Source organism: Balaenoptera ricei, chromosome 4 (assembly GCF_028023285.1).
Source record: "Balaenoptera ricei isolate mBalRic1 chromosome 4, mBalRic1.hap2, whole genome shotgun sequence".
Classification (NCBI taxonomy): domain Eukaryota; kingdom Metazoa; phylum Chordata; class Mammalia; order Artiodactyla; family Balaenopteridae; genus Balaenoptera; species Balaenoptera ricei.
Genome location: NC_082642.1, coordinates 88,113,277 through 88,135,985, shown reverse-complemented (window position 1 = coordinate 88,135,985; position 22,709 = coordinate 88,113,277). Strand labels below are relative to the sequence as shown.

General features: G+C 35.7%; 1 protein-coding gene across 6 annotated transcripts in view; it reads left to right on the top strand.

Moving 5' to 3' along the window:
* The window catches only part of ACAP2 (ArfGAP with coiled-coil, ankyrin repeat and PH domains 2), a 158,779-nt gene that overhangs the window by 131,212 nt on the left and 4,858 nt on the right, over window positions 1-22,709 (top strand). For 4 of the 6 annotated variants that reach the window (XM_059920803.1, XM_059920801.1, XM_059920800.1 and 1 more), the window contains 9 exons: window positions 5,891-6,099; window positions 6,742-6,811; window positions 8,345-8,436; window positions 10,168-10,352; window positions 11,506-11,598; window positions 12,655-12,842; window positions 13,268-13,377; window positions 15,008-15,118; window positions 17,323-17,384. In XM_059920803.1, the coding sequence (XP_059776786.1) occupies window positions 5,891-6,099; window positions 6,742-6,811; window positions 8,345-8,436; window positions 10,168-10,352; window positions 11,506-11,598; window positions 12,655-12,842; window positions 13,268-13,377; window positions 15,008-15,118; window positions 17,323-17,384 (1,120 nt within the window). Of the gene's footprint in view, window positions 1-5,890; window positions 6,100-6,741; window positions 6,812-8,344; window positions 8,437-10,167; window positions 10,353-11,505; window positions 11,599-12,654; window positions 12,843-13,267; window positions 13,378-15,007; window positions 15,119-17,322; window positions 17,471-22,709 lie in introns of those variants that run through there. The other 2 variants (XM_059920802.1, XM_059920804.1) reach the window with 2 other exon arrangements.

Here is a 22,709-nt window from a genome sequence, read left to right as displayed (position 1 = left end):
CTCAATTTCTCTTGTTTATTTCTCTTTATCATTTTATATATATGTTTAATATACATTTAATATATATATTTATGTTTAATCCAGTATTTCAATGTGTCCCAGGTATTCTGATGCAAGTATTTTTCCCCAAATATTTTATTATTCTAATAAAACAGTGAATGTGAAAGGTATTTAAAATTAAAACTGGGTGAAAAGCAAAAAAGGAAAGCTCATATTTTTAGTGGAAATCTCCCTGGAGAAGATAAGCTGAATATAGAGTCTTGGGTTGTAGTCTGGCTTTAGCTACCCCGTGAGTTTACAAACTTTTGAGCAAGGCCATGAGTGAGTCTTAAGAAATGGAACTCACCACTTCCTCCTACTAGCTTCCTGAAAATGGGACATTTGTGAATCTGTACATGTCTGAAAATGTCTGTATTCTATCCTCACATTTGTTTGATAGTTTGGTTGAGTGTGGAATTTTTAGGTTGGAAATGATTATTCTTAAAAATTTTAATGGCAGTTTTTCTTGTTTCTAGAGTTGTTGTTGGAGTCTTTCTTTTTACCAGTCTTTAGTATTCCTCCTCTCCAATTTCTTTGTTTTCTTTTTCTGAAATTTCTGGGCTGGTCTTATGATTTCCTTATTTTTTGTGTTTTTTGTTCTGCATTCTGGGAGATTTTATCAGTTAGTCTTCCAAACCTTCTATTGAATATTTCAGTTCTGCTAGCACATATTTAATTTCCAAGAGTTTCTTTTTGTTTGCTGAATGTTTGTACATATAAACCTGTTCTTTTTGCATACATGCAGTGTTAGAGTTGTGGTTCTTAATCTTGACTGCACATGATGATAACACAAGAAGCTTTAAAAAATCCCAGTGCTTAGGTCCCACCCCAGAACAATTGAATGGAGTTGGGACCCAGGCATCAATATTTTTAAAAGCTTTCTAAATGACTTCTGTGTATAGGCAATGTTGAGAACCATTTTATTAGGGGCTTTCCTTGGCTTTCTGGTAATCTGCTCATGGTTGCAAGTTAAGGACTAACCTCTTTGGAAGCTCTGAGAACACAGTTAGGACTTCGTTGACTGTGAGCTTCAGCAAAGTGTGGACCATTTTGTTGAGGAACAACCAGAGTTAGGGTCTTTGGAGTCTTTTCAGCTAAGATTCCCCAGAGAAGACTCGCCAATCTCCTGCATAGGGATAAGGGGCTGGCTTGGAGCTAATTGCTGGGGATCGCAGCATTCGGTGTGTATACATTAATCCTCTGCCTTCCACCTTTTAGGTAAACCCCATCCAGTCACTCTCCATTTTACTTTCCCAGAGAATAAACCTCTAGTCATTTGTGTGTCTTTGTAGAGAGCAGTCCACTAATGGCAGTGTTGGGGAGGGCACCTTCGATCTAACTGCTTCTTAAACAATCAGTCTTCCTACTTTCATCCCCACTTTCAAGATAACTGGTATAAATCCTTGAGTTCTTTGAATATTATGTGATATAAATTGATGGACTCGTAGATTTTTCTTATTATTTCCTTAGATTTTACCTTGGTCTACTCAGTTACCATTCATCCAGCCACTCTTCAGCTCCCCAAGTTTTGTTGCTCTTATTTTCTTTCCTGTTCTCCCTATTCTTGTGGATAAATGTCTTAATTTTTTTAATTAAAAAAGCTTAAGTTTTTTAAAGTAGATTAGAGATATCATGTCATTCCACACTTAATAGTAATTTCTTAATATCGCCTGTAACCCAGTCTATATTCATATGTCTTCAGTTGTCCTAAAAATGTCTTTTACAACCTGTTTTACAAAGTAGGATCTCTTCTATGACTGGGCATTGCATCTGGTCTTATGTTCCTTGTCTTTCCATCTAGAACAGTTCCTTTTTTTCATAACAATGACGTTCTGAAAAGGTAGGGCTATTTGTTCCTATAGAATTCCTTCTCATAGATTGCAACATAGATGATGTGTATACTTCATGCTGCAACAGGAGACATACAGTATTGTTATCTAGCCACTGTTAATGCTAAAATCTTCTGTGTGAACATGAAGCAGACACATTGGATTAGGGAGATGACAATATGATCCCTCCATTGTCATGTTACATTTCCTTTCTTGTTCCCAGTCTACTTTGTTATTTTGTGTAACAAAATCTACTTTGTGTTACTTTGACCCTATAAGACCTATGCTCCATCAACCATTCATCTAATAGTTTTATAACTGAATTTGTAATTTCATTAGGAATTGCAAAATGATGATTTTCTAATTCTGTCATTCTCGTCTGCATTCCTGTCTGAAATACAGGTTTTCTTCATCAACGGAGCTTTTTAGTTACTTTAATAAAATGCTTAATTTTTTGCTTTTAATTACCACATTTGGTTGATTTATTAGCTACCTTAAGTGGGGACAGATATATGTTTTTTGGGATATCATTATACACTCATGGATTTTTGGTAAATACAGTGGGTCCCAGTTAATTGCGGGAATTACTCTTTTTTCATATTCAGATTATCACACCTTTGTCCATTAAGGGCTCTGGGTAATTGCCTTTAAAAAAATTCTCTAGTTTTTAGCGGAGTTTTGAGAGGGAACAAATTTAGGTGTGTATCCAGATCATCTTGTTGAAGGAGCTAGTGGTGTTGCTGAAATACCTATGTTAGCAAAATCATACACCAGAAATAGTAGGGATTACAGGAAAAATAGGGATAGGGCCAATCTAAAAAACCATGTAAGTTTGTAACTTGAATAATTTTTGGAACCTTAAACTCTCAGTAAAAATATTGGCTTGGCCAAAAAGTTTGTTTGGTTTTAAGTAAAGATAAAAGACACATTTTTCATTTTCACGAAGAACTTTATGGAACAACTTATTCACTAACCGAATGAGCTTTTTGGCCAACCCAATATTAGCCTAGTTAAATTCCTAATAAATGAACACTATAGTATAGTGTACAGATAGGACTTAACTTTAAAAATTGGTGAGGATAGCTTAAAGGAAGGGTATAGAAGGGTTGAGGCCTTGGTGACATATGCAAAATACATAAAGATCAGAGAGAATGGTGCAGTAAACACTTTCAAGTCATAGCACATGGCCAAAATGAGCCAAGAAGAATGGGGAGATGGGTGTCATTTTCAGTCCTGTGTTCCTTGAGGTGGCCAGCCCAAGTTCTGCTGTGTTAGTGTACTTTGCTTTCGGCTTCTCTAATTTGGTGCAAAAGCATTAGCTAATAAAGGAAAAATTGGGACTGAACCAACATGATTTCTGCATTATGCTGACATCCTTTCTCTATATGATAATTGCTTATGAGCTAATTCACATTATCAAACATGTTTTAGTAAAGCAGTTTATATTTCTTTTTTTTTTAATTTTAAAGTAATCTCAAATTTATAGAGACGTTCCAAGTATAATACAAACAATTTTTTCCCCTGAACTATTTCAGAGTAAGCTGCTAACATATGCCCCATCACCCATTATTAATTTAGTGAGTAATTCCCACAATTAGGACGTTTCTCCTGTATAAGCCTAGTGCAGTCATCAAAATCAAGAAATGAGCATTGATGCATTACTGCCATTTAATTCTCAAATATCATTAAGTTTTAACAGTTGTCCCAGTAATGTTCTTTACAGCAAAAAGATGCAGTTCAGAAGCACAGGTCTCTTTTAGTTGTCATGACTCTTCAGTTTCCTTCAGTTAGGAATAGTCCCTCAGTCTTACTTTGACCTTCTTGACCTTGACTGTATTGAAGATTACAGATTTCTGTAGAATGTCCCTCATTGTTGGTTTGTTTACTCACAAGGTTATGCGTCTTTGGTAGGAATGTTGTATAAATGATGCTGTGTTCTTCTCACTGCATCCTTTCAGGTGGCACAAGATTTTGATTTGTCCCGTTATTGGTGATGTTAACTTTGATCACTTGAGTAAGGTGGTGTCTGCTAGACTTCTCTACTGTAATGTTATCTTTGTAATAGTATTTTGTGTGTGGGAGGGGTACTTTGAGACTATGTAGATATTCTGTTCCTCATCAGGGTTTACATTTTAAAATTTAATTATATCAATATAGGCCTCTATTTTATTCAATGTATTATAATTCATTACTATCATTATTTGTTTTGTTGCTCAAATTGACCCAAGTTTGGCCAATCCAGTGGAGCCCTGGATTCTGTATCCTTTTGACATGTTCCCAACAATCTTTGAGTTGTTCTCTACTTTCTAACATGATGAGATGTTCTGAGTTCATCTTCTTGTAGTTTCTCTGCACCAGCCTTGAAATCAGTAGTTTCTCCAAACTGCCCTAGTTCTTTTTGGTGGAGAATCGTTTGTAGAAACCAAGATAAGGGAATATACATGTGTATATACACATATACACATTTACGTCTGTATTACTTTATGTATCTATTTGTATTGAAACCATTAGGGCGCCTGTTGGTATCTCCAGTCCTAATTTAATATAACAGGGTTTGTTCTAACTCTCTCCCTTTTTTTTTTTTTAAATTTATTTTATTTATTTATTTATTTATTTTTGGCCGTGTTGGGTCTTCATCTCTGTGCGAGGGCTTTCTCTAGTTGTGGCAAGCGGGGGCCACTCTTCATCGCGGTGTGCGGACCTCTCACTATCGCGGCCTCTCTTGTTGCGGAGCACAGGCTCCAGACGCGCAGGCTCAGTAGTTGTGGCTCACGGGCCTAGTTGCTCCGCGGCATGTGGAATCTTCCCAGACCAGGGCTCGAACCCGTGTCCCCTGCATTGGCAGGCAGATTCTCAACCACTGCGCCACCAGGGAAGCCCTCTCCCTTTTTATATAAATAAGCCCTTTCTCTACAGTGAGAATTCTGGCTCCCACTTATTTTTAGCAGGTTTAGTTACATAATCAGTTCCCCTGTATGTGACCAATATCCTTTCTCTGCTGCCATTTCCCACCTGCCAGGCTCTAACATCTCTCACTAGGTGGCACTCCCACTTCGTAGTTCCTCTCTATCCTCAGGCTCTCACTTCCTTTGTTGGGCTGTCTCCCTATGCAAATACCCTCCTTCTGCTGCTTGGGAACAACAACCTGCACAGGGTCACTCTCATTTGAGGGTATGCTCCCCACCCAGCTCAGTCCTCTCTGGCATACTGTATCCCCACACTTTCTTTGCTTAGCCCCACCTAACGGCTATTGAATTGAGTTTTCAAGAAGGGCAAGACAAGGGCCAAATTATATTTCTGTTGACTTTGTACTAAAATACTGGCTTGTTAAAGTTGAAATGTTTTTAAACCAGAAGACTTTTTAGGTCATATCTTTAATTTCTTAGGATCCCCAAACTACATGTTTGTATTTGGTTGTTATTGGTATAGACTTTGTTGTTCACTTAAAAAATTAGCTTTTTGCTTATCTACCACCTTTTGCTTTTCTCCTCGTTTTGCCTGAGATTTTAGACATTGTGCATTCTGTTGTTGATTCACTCGTAATTATAATTATGCAATTGACCTCCTCATTAGTAAAAGGCCATACCATTTTCAGTAATTCACTGCAGTAATTGAAACAACTTGCTTGCAGTTCATTGAATACCTTGGAAAAACTTGGTATAAAATAGTATTTATTTTATTCTTGAGTCTTAATAGTCTCACATGTACTCTCTCTGTCTTTCATCCTGCATGTTAATTTACTGTTCCCCTTTCTCTTTGCCATTTTATCTTGTACATGCATTCATTGTGTCGGGTTGTTTTTCAATATTAATGTGTTTCTCCCCACAAGACTAAAGGCCAATTGATGGAGGAAACTATATCTTTTCATCCTTGAATCCCTGGTTCTTAAAACAGTGCCTGGCTTAGGCCCATAATAGGCCTTCAATTTGTTGATTAGAAGCATTTGTTTGGAGCATGTAGTGTGCAATGTAGTATTGCAATCCTTTTTTTTTTTTTTTTTTAATAATTCTTAATTCTTTTAGAAGCTGGATAAGAAATCATCTCCATCCACAGGAAGCCTGGATTCTGGAAATGAGTCGAAAGATAAATTATTGAAAGGAGAAAGTGCATTGCAGCGAGTCCAGTGTATTCCTGGCAATGCCAGCTGTTGTGACTGTGGTCTGGCAGACCCACGGTGGGCCAGCATCAACCTGGGCATCACCCTGTGTATCGAGTGTTCTGGGATTCACCGGTGGGTAGGCCTGCCCAGGGTGAGAGACTTCTTTCCGTTAAACACACATTGTAAATTATTGTGTCCCATTGGTTAGAGGACCTTTCCCACTTGCCTAATTCGACTGCCAGTGTGTTTTTGTATCTTTTTTTTTTTTAAATTTATTTATGGCTGTGTTGGGTCTTCGTTTCTGTGCGAGGGCTTTCTCTAGTTGTGGCAAGTGGGGGACCCTCTTCATTGCTGTGCGCGGGCCTCTCACTATCGCGGCCTCTCTTCTTGCGGAGCACAGGCTCCAGACGCGCAGGGTCAGTAATTGTGGCTCATGGGCCCAGTTGCTCCGCGGCATGTGGTATCTTCCCAGACCAGGGCTCGAACCCGTGTCCCCTGCATTGGCAGGCAGATTCTCAACCACTGCGCCACCAGGGAAGCCCAATGTTTTTGTATCTTTTATGAAGTGGATAAAATTCTGGTTTGTGAAGTACTTTTGAGGACTTTGATTCACCATTCGTTATTAACTAGAAGATCTATCCCTATTCATATATGTGTTGAGGCCTATATTAGAGACTATGTCCAATTAAGAGAGAAAAATAAGTTGCATAATGTGCAAATAGAGATTTGAAAGTTTTATATATTAATGCAGTCTTTTTTTTTTTCCCCACTTAGGAGTCTTGGAGTTCATTTTTCAAAAGTACGATCTTTAACTTTAGACACCTGGGAGCCTGAACTTTTAAAGGTAAGATGAATATTTGCTTAAAAATATTTTATGTTTTCACATAAAAGTCAAGATTTTATTTATTTATTTATTTTTTCGCCACACAACTGTGCAGGATCTTAGTTCCCCTACCAGGGATTGAACCCATGCCCCCTGCAGTGGAAAGGCAGAGTCCTAACCACTGGACTGCCAGAGAATTCCCCAAAGTCAAGATTTTAGAATCTGGGTTTACAAATGTATGAGTTTCTCAGTGCTAACAGTGAATTAAATTGTATTGGAACATATCTGATGTTATTTTGGCAAATCTGGTGTTTTGTTATTGGTTTTTTAAATTGCTAAGCTTATGTAGCACTCTTAACTCCATGTCAGTTCACTTTTTAAGGAAACCAGCACCCCTGCATTTTTATGGTTTCTCACAAATTATCTTAGATTCTTTGCCTTAATTTTATATTTTATAATTATATAAATTTTTGTTAAAAATATGAGATATTGCTGTAGTGAGCTGCGTGATGGATTGGTATAGCATGTCATTATCATTGCATATTTTAGCATAGCACATTTGGAAATTTACATTTCTAAGGGGTAGTAGTCATCAGACTAAGACATCCTTTTTCCTGTGTAAGGATTCGTATCTATGAAAATGTCATAAAAGATTTTAGATCACAGCTGGGTTTTTAATAAGATTTACAAAATTTATACTGGTTAATAGTATACCCATTTTAATTCCCAGCATTTAGTTTACCATACTGTAAAAAATATATGTTTGTTTAAAGGTTGTAGTGTATTCTACATTTATTTCTGTCTGAAAATTGTGTTCTTAATGTGCTTGTGTTTTTATTTCAATCCATAGATAAACCAATAGTCCTGTCAATTAAGTAAAGTAAAAAAGTTTTCTTTGTGGAATCACTGTGGAAACATCTAAATGAAAGTGATTAAGTTGGCTCCTGTGGTAGAGCCCTATTTCGATAGATTCCATAAATTGTTATGAATTCAAAGGAGAAGAAAATGGGGTGTGGGGGCTAGCAATCTAATGTCTGCATCAACTTTGCATGTAGATATGAACTCAGTGGATTCAGTTTAGAAACTTTGGTTGAAACACAACTGTCTGATACATTTAAAAAATATTGAGACTTAAAAAAATATTTAGAAATACTTATAAATAAAGTGTAAGGAGAAAATAGTTTGCTTCAATTCTGAGTTGTTTAAACCTTACCGTGTCTGGACTTAGGCTTCTTTTTTCAGTTAACTTAGCACATGTCGTGAATGTGTAGACTTGTGCTAGCCACAGTAAGGGATAGAAATCTGGTAGAAGATGGGTGAGGAGAAACGCTTTCTTGAGGAGTAGTAATCTTCTAGGGGAGGTATTCCGGTGAAGAATGGCAAAATGGTGATATTGCTCTCAGTCCTTGTCTCCTTTTGTTTTAACTTTAAGCATCTTTGTGAAATGAGCATTTGCAGAACGTGCAAAAAGAACTAAATAGCTCTGTTTGCTTAAGGATTTATACAGTGTTTTTTAGGAAATTATTGCTTATTTTCTGTCTTTCTGCCAAACAGCTTATGTGTGAGTTGGGGAATGATGTTATGAATAGAGTTTATGAAGCTGATGTGGAAAAAATGGGAATAAAGAAACCGCAACCAGGACAAAGGTACTGTGTGTTAATGTGTTACCTCATTCCCCCCCCGCCATCTTGAATATAGCTATTATTTTATTTCACTTTAATTGATATGTATTATTGAAACAGACTGTTCAGAAGAGATCATTACTGCTTCTGTTAAAATGTGGCTGTGTCTCTCTTGGGTTTGTTAATTAGATAATTATATTTTACTAGTCAGATAATAAATTATAGTCTCCAGATGAGAGAGAATCTTAAAAATTAAGGCTCCAGGGCTTCCCTGGTGGCGTAGTGGTTAAGAATCCGCTTGCCAATGCAGGGGACACGGGTTCGAGCCCTGGCCCAGGAAGATCCCACATGCCGCGGAGCAACTAAGCCCGTGGGCCACAACTACCGAGCCTGCGCTCTAGAGCCTGTGAGCCACAACTACTGAGCCTGCATGCCACAACTACTGAAGCCTGCACGCCTAGAGCCCATGCTCCACAAGAGAAGCCATCATAATGAGAAGCCCACGCACCGCATTGAAGAGTAGCCCCCGCTCGCCACAACTAGAGAAAGCCCGCGCACAGCAATGAAGACCCAACGTAGCCAAAAATAAATAAATAAAAAATAAATTAATTAAAAAAAAAAAAGCCTCCACATAGGAATATAAAAACTCTTAGCAGTTAAAGGAGACAAAGTTCTGTTAGTGGCAGGCCTTTAAAAAGAGTTAATCTGTTCATTAATGTCTCCAAGGATCAAGTTTCTACTACCTACAATGAATAGTATCACATTGTTTGACTTCATTCAGCAAATATTTGTTAATTATGTATTTCATACATGGCATTATTATATTGAAGAATTACAGATGAAAAGGGTAGCTTCTGGTAGGGGAGAGTACTTACTTAATTGCTGTGTTTGAAATTTTACTTCCAATTCTATATATGGAGATTCTGAACGAAGTGGCCGCCTTCAAGGTAGATAATTAGTTTTGTTGTTCATGTTAATTTTAGACTTTATGATTCTTTATATTAGGTATTAAAATTTTATTTGCCATAATCCTATGTTTGATTATATTTTTATGATAATTAATACTTCTTAAAAGTTATTGCCCTCTAAACCAATACCACTTAAATCAGATTCTTATTTTTTTGCTAAAGCATGTCTCTTTGAGTTATTTCAGACCTTGAGATATCCTATTTTAGCCAAAGACCTAGGCATTTTAGAAGGATGTAAGTAAGAAAAGGTATAGAACAAACTTGGTGTTTTATAGTTGTATCATAAATCAAAAATTTTAAATGTGATACCTTTTTTGGTCCCCCTTAAGTTAGAAATGCTATGTTGTTTTGAAGTAGTTGTCTTACGAAGAATTATGGTCATGACTAGTGATAGTTCAGTATGTGACATTATTTATCAGAGTAAAAATGGAATTAAAGTTAATTTCTATAAATTTTAATAGTTTCTTGGTAATGTTTTTCATTCTGTAAAAAGCAAAAGAGAGTATGTATAGGACTGAATGAGCATAGAAATTAAGACAATAAGAGAGTGCCATGTTAATACTTGTGATTTTTCAGTTTATTGTTTGTTTTTCATTTAAACATGAAATCATAGTTCATTAAATATTGGGAAGGAAAACATGCTGTAGAATGTTGCAAATTCAGTTTTAACTGGTATGACATTTAGTGACTTTCTTTGAAAAATTCAATATGTAATGGCTTCTTTTCAGTATTAGCCATGCTAAGAGATTAAGCAGAACATCATGACATTTTTATGTATACCAACCAGACAGGAGAAGGAGGCGTATATCAGAGCAAAATATGTGGAGAGAAAATTTGTGGATAAATATGCTATATCATCATCACCTCCTGAGCAGGAAAAAAAGATTGCCTCCAAAAGTTGTGAAGAAAAGAGGCTGAGCATTTCTAAACTTGGGACAAGTGAACAAGTTAGAGCATCTCCCCAAAGTTCAGGTATTACAGTTTACTTGTTGTCTATATAAATATTTTCTTAAGCTGAAGTCACTTTCTTAATCTCTGAATTAGTAGCTGCTGTAGATTTTTTAAATGCTAAAAACCGTTTCCTTCTGTATATCCTAAAGAAAAATTGGATTTCTCTGTCTTTCAAACAGTTAAATTTAAGTAGTGTTCTGATAATTCACATTTCTAGGTACACTTGACCCTTGAACAACTCGGGGGTTGGGGCACTGACTCTCCGATCAGTTGAAAATTCTCTTATAATTTGTAGTTGGCCCTTCATGTGTGTGTTTCCTCCACGTCTGCTCTGCAGTTCCTCTGTATCATCGGTTCTGCGTCCGTGGATGCCACCAATCCCAGATCATGTGGTACTGTAGTATTTAGTATTGAAAAAATCTGGATATAGGTGGACCCACGTAGTTTAAACCTGTGTTGTTCAAGGTTCAACCGTAATGTGTATATTCTTAAGGAATAAAACTGCTTAAAATGGAAGGGGAGATGGGAATTGCAAATCGATCATGCAAAAAGCCCTAAATATCTGATTAACCACCTAATAGCCTTCCTGTTTTTTCCTCCTAAATTTTTCCCAGTAACGTTTTTTCCTGCCCTTTTCCCTTCTTATGGCCTGCTTTGTGCTTTGCTAACTTGCATGTCCCCAGTGGTTGCTGTAAATAGCGACGAGGCCAGGCGGGAGTCTCTGTTCTGTCCTGATGAGCTAGATTCACTCTTCTCCTACTTTGATACTTCTTCAAAACTACGTAGTAGTAAGTACTACTCTTGTGGAGCATTCCAAGTCTGTGCCCGTGGTCATTGTGCGGTGTGGCCATTTCTCTAGATGTTACCCATTGTCTCAGAATTACATGTTACTTACAGTCATACGATAAATTAACTCTTTACTACCCCTGACACATTACGGGGTAATGAGATATGTTGTGACTCTGAAAATAAGTTTATTGCCAGGCTTCATGACTGATTCATATTTTGATAAGTGAAGTGTTCCAAAGGATTAAAATTGTCATAAATTTATTCTACTGGTGGTGGCTGAGATCACGTTGATGTATCAGAGCTCATTTTAAAACCTCATTGATTGTGGGACTTTTTTTCTTAATGGTGCAAACTTTAATCACTAGCTGGTTTTTCTTTAAAACAGTCAAAAGTAATGACAGTGGAATCCAGCAGAGCTCTGATGATGGAAGAGAATCTTTACCTTCCACAGTGTCAGCCAATAGTTTATATGAGCCGGGTGAGTTTTGGTGAAATTCAATGTTAATTGGTATTGTTTGCTGAAAAATGCATGTGGAAAATGCCAAGTTTGATTAAATAGTTTCTGAAGGAAGTGGTTAGTCTTTTAGAAGGTACTAAGGGGCAGTTAATACTGCTGAATGAGAAAGCAGCTATTTTCATATTTGGAAGTTCTCTCTTAGCTGTACATTTTTCTAAGCCTCAAGATATGTGTCAGTAGCTAAGGATAATTTTTAATCCACGTGAACGGTATTTCTTATTACCCGTTACCTTTTTTTGTGGCTGTCTTTTCTTATCAGGAGAAAGAGATGAGCAAATCCCCCACATCCTCCCCAAGTTAGGTTTTTCTTCTGACCTGTGCTTTCCTCCTATATTCTCTCCTTTATGATTTCAGTGGTTATGATCTTGCAGAATACTCAGGATAGTAAGCATTCTTTAAATTATTTGAACTGCTTGTACTGCAAATTGTGATGATAGTATAGGACCATTTTAGGAATAAAGTGAGGTTTGGTCTAGTAGTGAAGTCCTTTAGGGATTCTTACTGCCTCTTCTGAGTCTCTAAGTCCAGGCTTATAGTCATATGCCTAATTTTAATCTAATACAGAGTAATTTACCTATCCATTGGATACTGGGAAGGCCATGAAGGCCTGGTGTACTAGTCGATGTATTTATAAGAGAGGAAGGTTATGGAGAGTGATTAGTCTATAGGAAATAAGATTCCTTTGTGAACAATCTCCCATTAGCTCATTTTGTTAAACTAGTGGTTTCTTATGTCACAACTTTCATACTGTGATACAGGTAAGAGTTCGCTTTTTCAAAAAGCTGTGGTAAGATACACATAATGTAAAATTTACCATCTTAACAATTTTCAAGTGTACAGTTCAGTGGCATTAAATCTATTCACATTGTTGTGTTGCCATCACCACCATCTATCCACAGAACTCTTTTCATCTTACAAAACTGAAATTCTGTACCTATGAAGCAATGACTCCCCATTCTTTCCCTCCCTCCTTGCCAAGAGCTCATTTTTATTGATGTATTTGTGTTTGCTTTTCAGAGGCAGAAAGGCAGGATTCTTCTGTGTTTCTCGACTCTAAACATCTTAATCCAGGACTCCAGCTTTATAGGGCTTCGTATGAAAAAAATCTTCCTAAAATGGCTGAAGCTTTGGCTCGTGGCGCAGATGTGAACTGGGCTAATTCTGAGGAAAACAAAGCAACACCACTTATTCAGGCTGTATTAGGGGTATGAATTTGTAAATTCAGGTCTTCAGTGGTAGTAGAGCATAAAAAAAAATCATAATTCATTTTGAGCATAGCTTTAACATTGTTTGCTTTAAGAGATGGGATAGAAAATAGAAGCAGCAGCTAGTAGTGATTTCTGAATATCACTTTGTGTAAGCTCAATTTTTTTTCTTAATGAGGGAATTCTAGTAATGAAAGTAGTGGGTTTTGCTAGATCACAAACTGCATATTGAATCCCAGTTAGAAGTAGTTCTTGGGAAGAAAATAATATAATTTATCATATCTCCACTTTTTGCGGGGGGGTATTTTCTCTTTTGGGGAAAATACAATAGAAAGGCTATTAGAGTAAAGTAAATACTCTGTTAATAGAAATATATTGTTGTTTGTTTGCTTTTTGTCCATTGTTACCTTCTTTTTTCCTCTAAGGGCTCTTTGGTGACATGCGAGTTTCTCCTTCAGAATGGTGCGAATGTGAACCAGAGAGATGTGCAAGGGCGGGGACCACTGCACCATGCCACTGTCTTAGGGCACACGGGGTAAACTAGTGCTTATATATTTAAGTAGATTTTATTTGAAAAAATTATTTTGAAATAATGTTTTGCTCTTTCTCAGGTTAAGATTGTTAGCTAGAGCTGGTAAAGTGATACTTTCCTTGACTTATACTGTCATGCTGGAACTTAAAATTTTTTAAAATTTCATTCAGAAAAAAAAATATGGTTACTTTTCAGATAAGAAAATTGCCAAGCTTACTTTGAACTTTACTAATTCTTTATATAGATCTGTTTTAGTATTTAAAACTGTGGTGAAATTGTGGTGATTTCATCAGACAACTTAAGTCTGTATTTGTGTATTTTTTTTTTTTTTAAAGCAGGAGCTTGTTTTTATTCATTAATTTATTTGTTTATTTATTTTTGGCTGTGTTGGGTCTTTCGTTTCTGTGCGAGGGCTCTCTCTAGCTGCGGTGAGCGGGGGCCACTCTGCATCGCGGTGCGCGGGCCTCTCACTATCGCGGCCTCTCTTGTTGCGGAGCACAGGCTCCAGACACGCAGGCTCAGCAGTTGTGGCTCACGGGCCCAGTTGCTCCGCGGCATGTGGAATCTTCCCAGACCAGGGCTCGAACCCATGTCCCCTGCATTGGCAGGCAGACTCTCAACCACTGCGCCACCAGGGAAGCCCCTGTATTTGTGTATTTTTATGCATGTACATACATTATGTACATAGCACATACATTTTGGGAGAGTTTTGTAACTTTGTAAATTTTAGTTTTCCCACAAGGTAGTTAATTCTTATTTTGTGCTATGGATGTGTGGCTTCTGGAGCAATATTTAGATTCACAGAATAATAGAGCCGTAAAAATGGGCTTTCTACTAGAGGGTACAAATAAAGTCAAAATATTGGCCTTATATAAAGTTTGTGTCATAGGTCATTGTTTTTCAGTAAAATATCTCAGGATCTCCAAGTCTTATTACCTGGACAGACAAGAAACTGTCCTTTTTAAATGTTTATTTATAGCATCTTCTATTTTCATCATAGTTTGTTTTGTTTCCCTCTATTAGCAAGAAGAGTCAGTTCAATAACTTTATCATAAAAACTTTTCTCTACTTAAAAATGGCTGTATTTAACTCATCCTTTGTATTTTCTTCTTAATCATAATTATTCCCATTTTACTTCATAGACTCCATTTACTCATTTTTTTCATTTTTTTCATTTTTGTCAATTTCTTCAAGTTATGAATATTTGTGGAGTACAGTTGGCAAGATTACTTCCCACTCGTTGCTGTTGTATTATCCTTAATATATTATGACGTTAACATTGCCTTGGCTTTCTTCTTTCCCAGATAATGACCTTGAGTGATTTTTGTTTTATTTACGTTTATAGTTATCTGTGTACATCTTTTTATGATATTCCAGGGTAGGGACCATAATTTATACATCCCACTATGCTGTATATTATCAGGTTAAATGTGAAAATTCCATGAGATTTATAAAATGTTGATCATGGTAGATTTTTATTATTAGAATCAATATTCAATAAATCTTTGTAGAATGAATCAAGAATTTCCTAATGAAAATGTTATTTCTTTAAGTAGTGCTTTTTATTTTTTAAGGTGAATACTAATTTTTTTTCTTATCGGCAATATCTCAAAAACGCTGTTCCCTTAAACAGGCAGGTATGTTTATTCCTAAAACGAGGTGCCAATCAACATGCCACTGATGAAGAAGGGAAGGACCCTTTGAGTATAGCTGTGGAAGCAGCCAATGCTGATATAGTGACCTTGTAAGTGTTTTCTTTTCACTTGATTATTTCCCATACACTGTATTACTTATACAGGGTTTAAACGTAGAGTTTCGTGTGTAGGCATGAAATTTAAACTTGGTTCTTCACTAGAAGCCGTTTACTTCTCTAAGCACGTTAAATGTGTGCAGCAATTTACATACATGAACTTACTTGGTTCCCACATCAACCCTGTGAGGAAGGTTTTATTATTATCAGCCTCATTTTATAAGGAAGCCAAGCCACAAATAATTTGAGAAACTAGTAAGTGGTAGAACTGGGATTTGAAACCAAGAATTCTGGCTCTAAAACCCGTGTGCTTAGCCACTTCTGTTATACTGCCTGGCCAGTAGGAACAGAAAATCAGTAACTTTTCTGATTCTTTAACTCTCAGTACAGTACTGGGGTGGGGAGCTGGATTGGTATAGTAACAGGCAATTTTTCTACTACCTCAGGAATTAGAGGATTATAAGCAGGGAAGCCAACTGCGTTGATGTTAGTAACTTTTGCAGTTGCATTTCCTTTGGGCAGTGATAATTAGGGGACCTGTTTGTGCTTATTTTTTTAAAGAATTATTCGTATGAGTACTCTATTTTGAGGTAAAAATATTTGTTTGAATACAATTTAACATGACCTACTAAAGACAGAATCTTGAGATCTTTATTTGATTTTCATCTTAGATCAGAGTTGTTCATTACACTTGGAATCTAGGAATGTGGTTGTCACCTACACTTTATTGTTATGTAGGAAGTCTCAAGCATATGTTGTATGAATAGCTTATTCATTCTATTCTGAATGAAGCCCAGGATTGCTGATTCCCTGTTAAATAAGTAGAGATAGTTCCATCTACACTACTGAATTTTAGTCACTTACAGATAGAAACTCCCTTGACTGTCTTGAACTCCTGAGCTCCCACTGAGAATTCTTGACTTGCCATATATCACCCCTCCCTGACCCCTGTCAGATTAAAACAAAATGAAAAAACAAAAGAGCAAAACATATTTTCTCTGTACTTAGCTTCTTTTCCTCACTGGAGGGGTTATTGTTATTATGGAGACTATTGTAGGAAAATATAGATCTATTAAATCATTATAGACTTAAAATTGGAGAAAGATAAGTTATTAAAGAAAAGATAGGAGTGATATATAGAGAAATTAACCCTGGCTGCAGCTTCCCAGGCAATTCTTACAGTAATGGCCCCTCTTCCCCCAAAATATGGTCCCAAATTGTCTTAAGTTTTCTCATTTTGCTTTGTATGAGGATGTCAGTTTCACTTACAATTTTTTGAAACAGGCATCCTCTGTGAAAAGTCCAAATACCAAAAAGGGAGACTTATCTTGCTATTATTAATTCACACAATGGTTGAAAAGGAAATGGCAGGGAATTGTGGTACTTTGAAGATAAGAAAAGCCCATGTCAGATGCGGCAACTGCCAGAGAGAGCATGTTAGAAGAGGGTGACAGAAGTCGGGGAAGGCGATGAGGATTTGGCAGCCTGGAGGACAGGCAAGAAGTACTGAGTAGGAGAGGGGCACCACAGGTAACATTTGCCTGTTTCAAAATGTTGCTTAAAGTTAGTAAGAAAATGAGAGGAAATTCTTGTTTTCTTAATCCAGTGCTACAGGTCTTCCTGCTGCCAGGATAAATAACCCAAAAAAGAATGTATAATCAGTATAGTAACCATGCAAAAATCTTGGTAACCTATGGTCACCTATTATAATGTCTGTAGGTCAGAATATATCCCCAGTATTTATAGATAACACATGCTATTTATACATCTGGAACTACCGTACCTCAGGGTGAACCAGAATGAACTTATGACAGGCTACTGCTTCCATTCTATAGAAGCAATAATTTCAGCAGTTGGCAGTTAAAGTTTGACAGGTTGCTTTAGGAGCCAGGAATTCTCTGTGTCTGGAGGAAGTAAGCTGCTAGAGGTGCTGCCAGGAACCTGCTTAAACAGAACTGAAATGCCCTTGTTAGAAGTCTTTTATTGTCTTCTCTCATGAGAATTGTATAAGATAAAATACAGGTATTTTTGTATCTCAGATTGCTGGACCTGATAAACTAAGAGTACTTTTGTTTCAGTGGCAAATACTGGTAAAAGAAAAAATTACATGAATACGTCTTAGCTGCGTATGTAATTCATTAGTTTATGAATATTTATATTGTATAACTTATCTAAAAAATTCTTTTATTTAATTTTAGGTTACGTTTAGCAAGAATGAATGAAGAGATGCGGGAATCAGAAGGACTTTATGGACAGCCAGGTCAATATTCTACTAATAACCATACCGAAATGCAGTATAAGAAATGCATCCAGGAATTTATCAGTTTACAATTGGAAGATTCATAGTTCTTTAGCAAACTAACTTAATGCTACAGAGTTTTTATAAATTACTTGTAAATTGTGAGTTGTTAGGTATATACTGTACTTACTGAATTCTTGGGAGTGGCTCACTCTCGAGCCTTTAAAAATCCGTAACTATTCCTATTACAGAACACATTTACTTGCTGTATTTAACTCTGGCTGCTGGCTTCTTTATCTGCTGTACAGATGTCTTCCATATACATTCCAGAGAGGCGAATGGAATGATAACGTATCTTTATACACTTACAGCAGCACAGCAGTCATTTTCTTTTTGGCTGTCAAGTGAATATAACAAAATTGTTTTCTTTTTGTTATTCAGGGAATTTCTATAAATTGTGTTCAGGGAAAAAACAAATCACTATGTGTTGACATATAAAAGTCAGTATGGAAAATGCCTAGAAGAAGTTTATTGAATTAAGAGTTCCGTATTTGATCTAAAAATGAGTTGAAGGTTTAAGAATAAAATTTACCAGTAGGTTAAGAAGTCCATAATGCGAATGGAGTTAGTTTAAAAGGTATAGGGAAAAGGTCAAATTTTATCTTGTACCTTTGCCCCAAGTAATTGTACAATATCTGTTGGATAAATGGAAGTATTTAGAAGAACATTTCATGAGCTTGATGGCAAAGTAGACGTATTCTTATTAGAGAGAACTCAGGATCAGCTCAAGTCTCATTTTGAGTAATTTTTGAGTCGAGATGTCAAGAAAAGCAAGAAATGTTGCTGATCAGATTTCTTTCTTTGATGAACATATCCTGATTAGACATTCTTCACAAAGAAGAGAGTAATAATTAGATCTCCAGTTTCATGAATTTGAGTATATGAATTACTAATTTATCTGTTTTAGATTCATATACATGCTGGTTAAAAATTTCAGGAATTCATGACTAAAATAATTGAGAATGTTCAGTTTTAAGTGAGTATGTTTGATTTTTTTTCAATGACTATTAATGTATTATTTTAAAAGTGGCTTGTGATATCATCTATCTTTCCTGTTTAAGTATGTTCTGAAATTTCTGCACTTTATGCTAGCTTCAGCCATTTACTTTTATTTTAGCCAGATTAATATATAACTAAGATAAATATGGGGCCATTCCTTTCTCAGAGGACTGTATTTATTACTTATTTTTGGTCTAATTTAATAGGGAACAAATAAGAACTTTGAGAATAGAGGCACTTCAGCTAGATACTTCTAATCTAGGGTGTCCCACTTTAATCCTATGGATCAAACAATACTACTGACTCATGATGTACCAAGATGTAAGAGTGCTGATTAAGGGTGAAGTCTCAGCGTTAATTCTGAATTTCACCCATTTGTTTTAAACTTGAATGTTAGACTTTAAATACATTATAATTTTGTAACAGATATACACTTAAGTGATAGTATTACTAGGCCATTTTTGAGGCCTTTATGTTTAAGCACTTTAAAATGAAAATTATTCAAAGACTATTGACCTGATTCGTGAGATAAGAGTGAACGTCAAGATTTTAAGTTAAACAGTTTTTTTTTTTTCCTGACATTTTAAGTGTAAATGTTTGGTCAGCTGCTCTTTCCTTAGGTGTTTGCTGATGAAGCTGCACCCAACCGATTAGTCAGAAGGTCGGTGGGTGACTTTTCTCTGGAGCTGGGAAGCTTGAAAGGACAGGTCCTCTTATGTTCTTGCAGCTTCTAGTTCCACCTAAACTGCTCGGGCTTCGGCCCCCATCTAGGAGCATTCAAATGTCTCTTTCACTGTCGTTTTATGTATAAGTTTATGAGTATATACCTTCTGCTCAACAGTAGAAAAACAGATTTTTCCAATTTATTTGAATGAAAATTTGAAGAAAAGCCTTATTTAAAAAAACAAGCTTTCCTACCACTCAAATTTTAGCTTAGAAAAGATTAAAAAATAGATCCAAAGTCTGGAAATGGTATATCAGCAGAATAAAATGAGATTCTGATTTGGTAATAATTAGATTTTAAATTCATTTGGGGGTCTCATAGTTAAAGCAGAAAAACTTTATACTTATACAGGTGACATGGTAAAATGGCTCAGCAATTGCTCTCTGGCTACTTTTCCTTTATGAGTCTTTGGAGAGCAGATATTTTTGCTCAGGCAGCAGGTCTTTTTTCTTCTCTGCTTATCACTGTAAATTTCTCTCTCATAGATTTTGGTTGGTTGTTTTATCTAGATCCTTTTTTTGTTGCCTAGCAATAGAAGGAAAACCTCAGAATTCTGAGTAGTTTTAAAAGGCGGGTATTTTCAATTTTTTCATTATGAAGAGCCCTACCATTAAAAGACTCAGATATAATCTTTGGGAATGATGGACCTATTTCTAGGAAACCCCACTTTTGAACTTTCTGTCTACAACCCTATGGACCTGAGACCCCCTGTTTTCTGCAAGGCGACTTAAGAGCACACATTTCCTGAAGGGAAGATGTATCCTTCTTTGTCAGTTCCCACACCTCGTAGGAGGACTGGGTGGGTGAGTGCAACATCACGCCGTGCTCTCAATTGTTGGAAACCAGTTTGGTGGTTCCCACCGTCTCTGGCTCTGTGACTCCTCTTGATTGTTGGCAGAGTTTCTCAGCCAGTTGAAAATCACTGCTTTAGTGAACCACTACTGGTTACCTGAGTATGTTGCTGATGAAGATTGATCATTGATCTAATCAATTACAAAAAGGAAGCTGTAATCAGCCCAGAAGGGGCAGGATCATACACTGATCACCTGGGAGTAGGGTCTCACATGCTGCCATATCTTTGAGGGGAGTACATTTTGAGAGCAAAATTAGCAAAATCTTGGATCATCACTGCTGTTGCAGTGCTTATTCTGAATACCAAAAATCAAGAACTATTTTAAACTATCAGTGGAAATATAGCAGTCCACATTTCAAAGAACTCAGAACTGTCCAGGCACATGGAAAAGTTAACTTTCTGAAGAGAAATAGAATGTGATGAAGTAATTTAAAGAATATAACTTAGTATTACAAATATTGGGTGGTTAGTTGTTTACTGTTTATAATAGACTGTTAAATGTACTCATATGAACTTTCCAGGGCAACATATTCTGGGTTACTGTTTATGTATTCTAGTGTAGACAAGTTATATTTGCCGTGAGAAACATTCTAAATGATTAAAATTGTATTTAAAGAATCACATTGAAGTTCAATTTGTGTTAACTATATTAAATATCTTAGTCACTATTGTTATTGTAACGTTTGCTTTCTGACAACACATTTTGAGGCCTAAGAAAGGTATTATATTGATAAGTCCCTTAATTAACATTTGGTTAGAAACTGAATGTTAACAAAAAGTTTTGTGTATGTGTGTGAAGGTGAGACTTCCTTTTGTATTGTATTAACTCTTTTAAAATGTATTCAGTAAGTGAAACCAATGAGTAGTGTAGCACCAACACTTTCCTTCAAGGAAGCATTTAATTCAGTGAATAAAACAAATCTTATAATTTGTTTTGCATGGTACAATGGTTCTACTAAAATGTACTCGTGTAGTAGGTACTTTAAAAACAAAAACTGGGAAACCACAAAAAGAAAAAAAAAATCCCACAACCTGTTATACAAAATATGCATTGCTAATAGTAGAAGCCATATATTGCCATTGTACTGTTGTAATACTTAAGATTGCTCACCTGGTGCTATCTGTAAACTATTTGGCGTTAGCATCTATTAGATACTTCTTCCTATTTCTTCTTGAATGTATAATGTGTGCCTTTTAAGTTATTTCTGGTGTTGAATGGTAAATTCAGTGTGGTATTTTTGTATTATAATCTGCACTTTACACTTTCTTGGAAAGTAAAACTCCAGACTCTCCAGTTTAAATAGTATTTTTAAAATATTTATAATGTTTACAATAAATATTTTAAATATTTGAATTCAACATCTAAGAGTAAGAAAAAAATTTAAATATTTTATATGGTTTGTTAAGTGATGTTTAATGTTTGTCTCTTCTCAGTTTATTTTATATCTTTTAGAGTGGCTAATAATGGGAATAGATTGTAGTTTGTCTTTTAATGTGGGGTAAACTTTTATGAAATGAAACATGGGTGTAATTGAATTGTCTTACCCGTTGTTCCACCATATCAACCTTTATTGTTTTAGTAACAATAATATGAGTTAGATGTTACTCTTAGCCAACCTATTAAGATTCTCTTCTTACTGTATTTTTTCTTTTTAAAGTAGATTGATTGATTCAGGTCATGAGAAAATTTCCAGGGCTAAATGAAAAACTACATAGAGATTTTAATAACTTGCTTTTTACATTGACTAAATATTAAAAGCATTAAAAATTTTTTAATTGAAAATCTTGGGTTATGCTGTTAGACCTTTTACTAGATCTGTATCCCCCTCCCCGAGATTTTTTCTAATTCTCTAGCTTTTGGTATGACATCCATTGCCTCAAAAAAATCTCGCTTTTTAAAAGCTGACAAAACTTACTGCACTATTAACAACAACTGTAGCAATGAGTGTGTAATAGATGGATGCAAGGTATCTTATGGGGAATAATTATAAAACCATGTTCCAACAATAATAATCTAAAACAGTATTTGACAGTCTAAATCTTGAAAACAGAATTATGCCAACCTTCTGCATAAAGCTAATATGTTTAACAGGAAGCATTCATGATGAATGATTCATCTTGAAAATAAGATTTCATTTTATACGAATCTTTTGTCTGAGGAGTTAGCCTGTATGTGTGTTATATATTTAGTTTTTCATTGCAAGAAAAATAGTATTCAATCCGCTATAATATCAGTATCTATAATCTTCTCTACAAGCATATTTGTACATATACACATTTGTATTACTCTAATTTAGCAGATGTCTTTGATATTTATTCCCCTTTTGTCATAGCATCCTTGCTCATATGACCTACAGTAAATGAAAAACTAAATGTAAAATGATTTTAAAGTCATTTTCTAGGCTTTATTATTTTATAAGCCTAGTAAAAAGTGGATTAGGTGCATTAGTTTTAGTTAAGAATTAAAGTTTGAGTAAAGACTTACTTTTTCACATGCTATTTAAATTAAAATGCCTTTAATTAAAAGATAATATTAAAATATGAGGCCTTTTTCCCCACATGGTTATTAGTTTTGTCTTGCTAATAACTTGCATCCAACAGAAACATTAGTGTTTGTTTTTGGTCTTTTCTTTTGGCCTTGATCAAGGGAAATATTTATTTAAAGAATGCCTTGTTTATTTAGAATGACATGATTTACCTCATTTAGAAT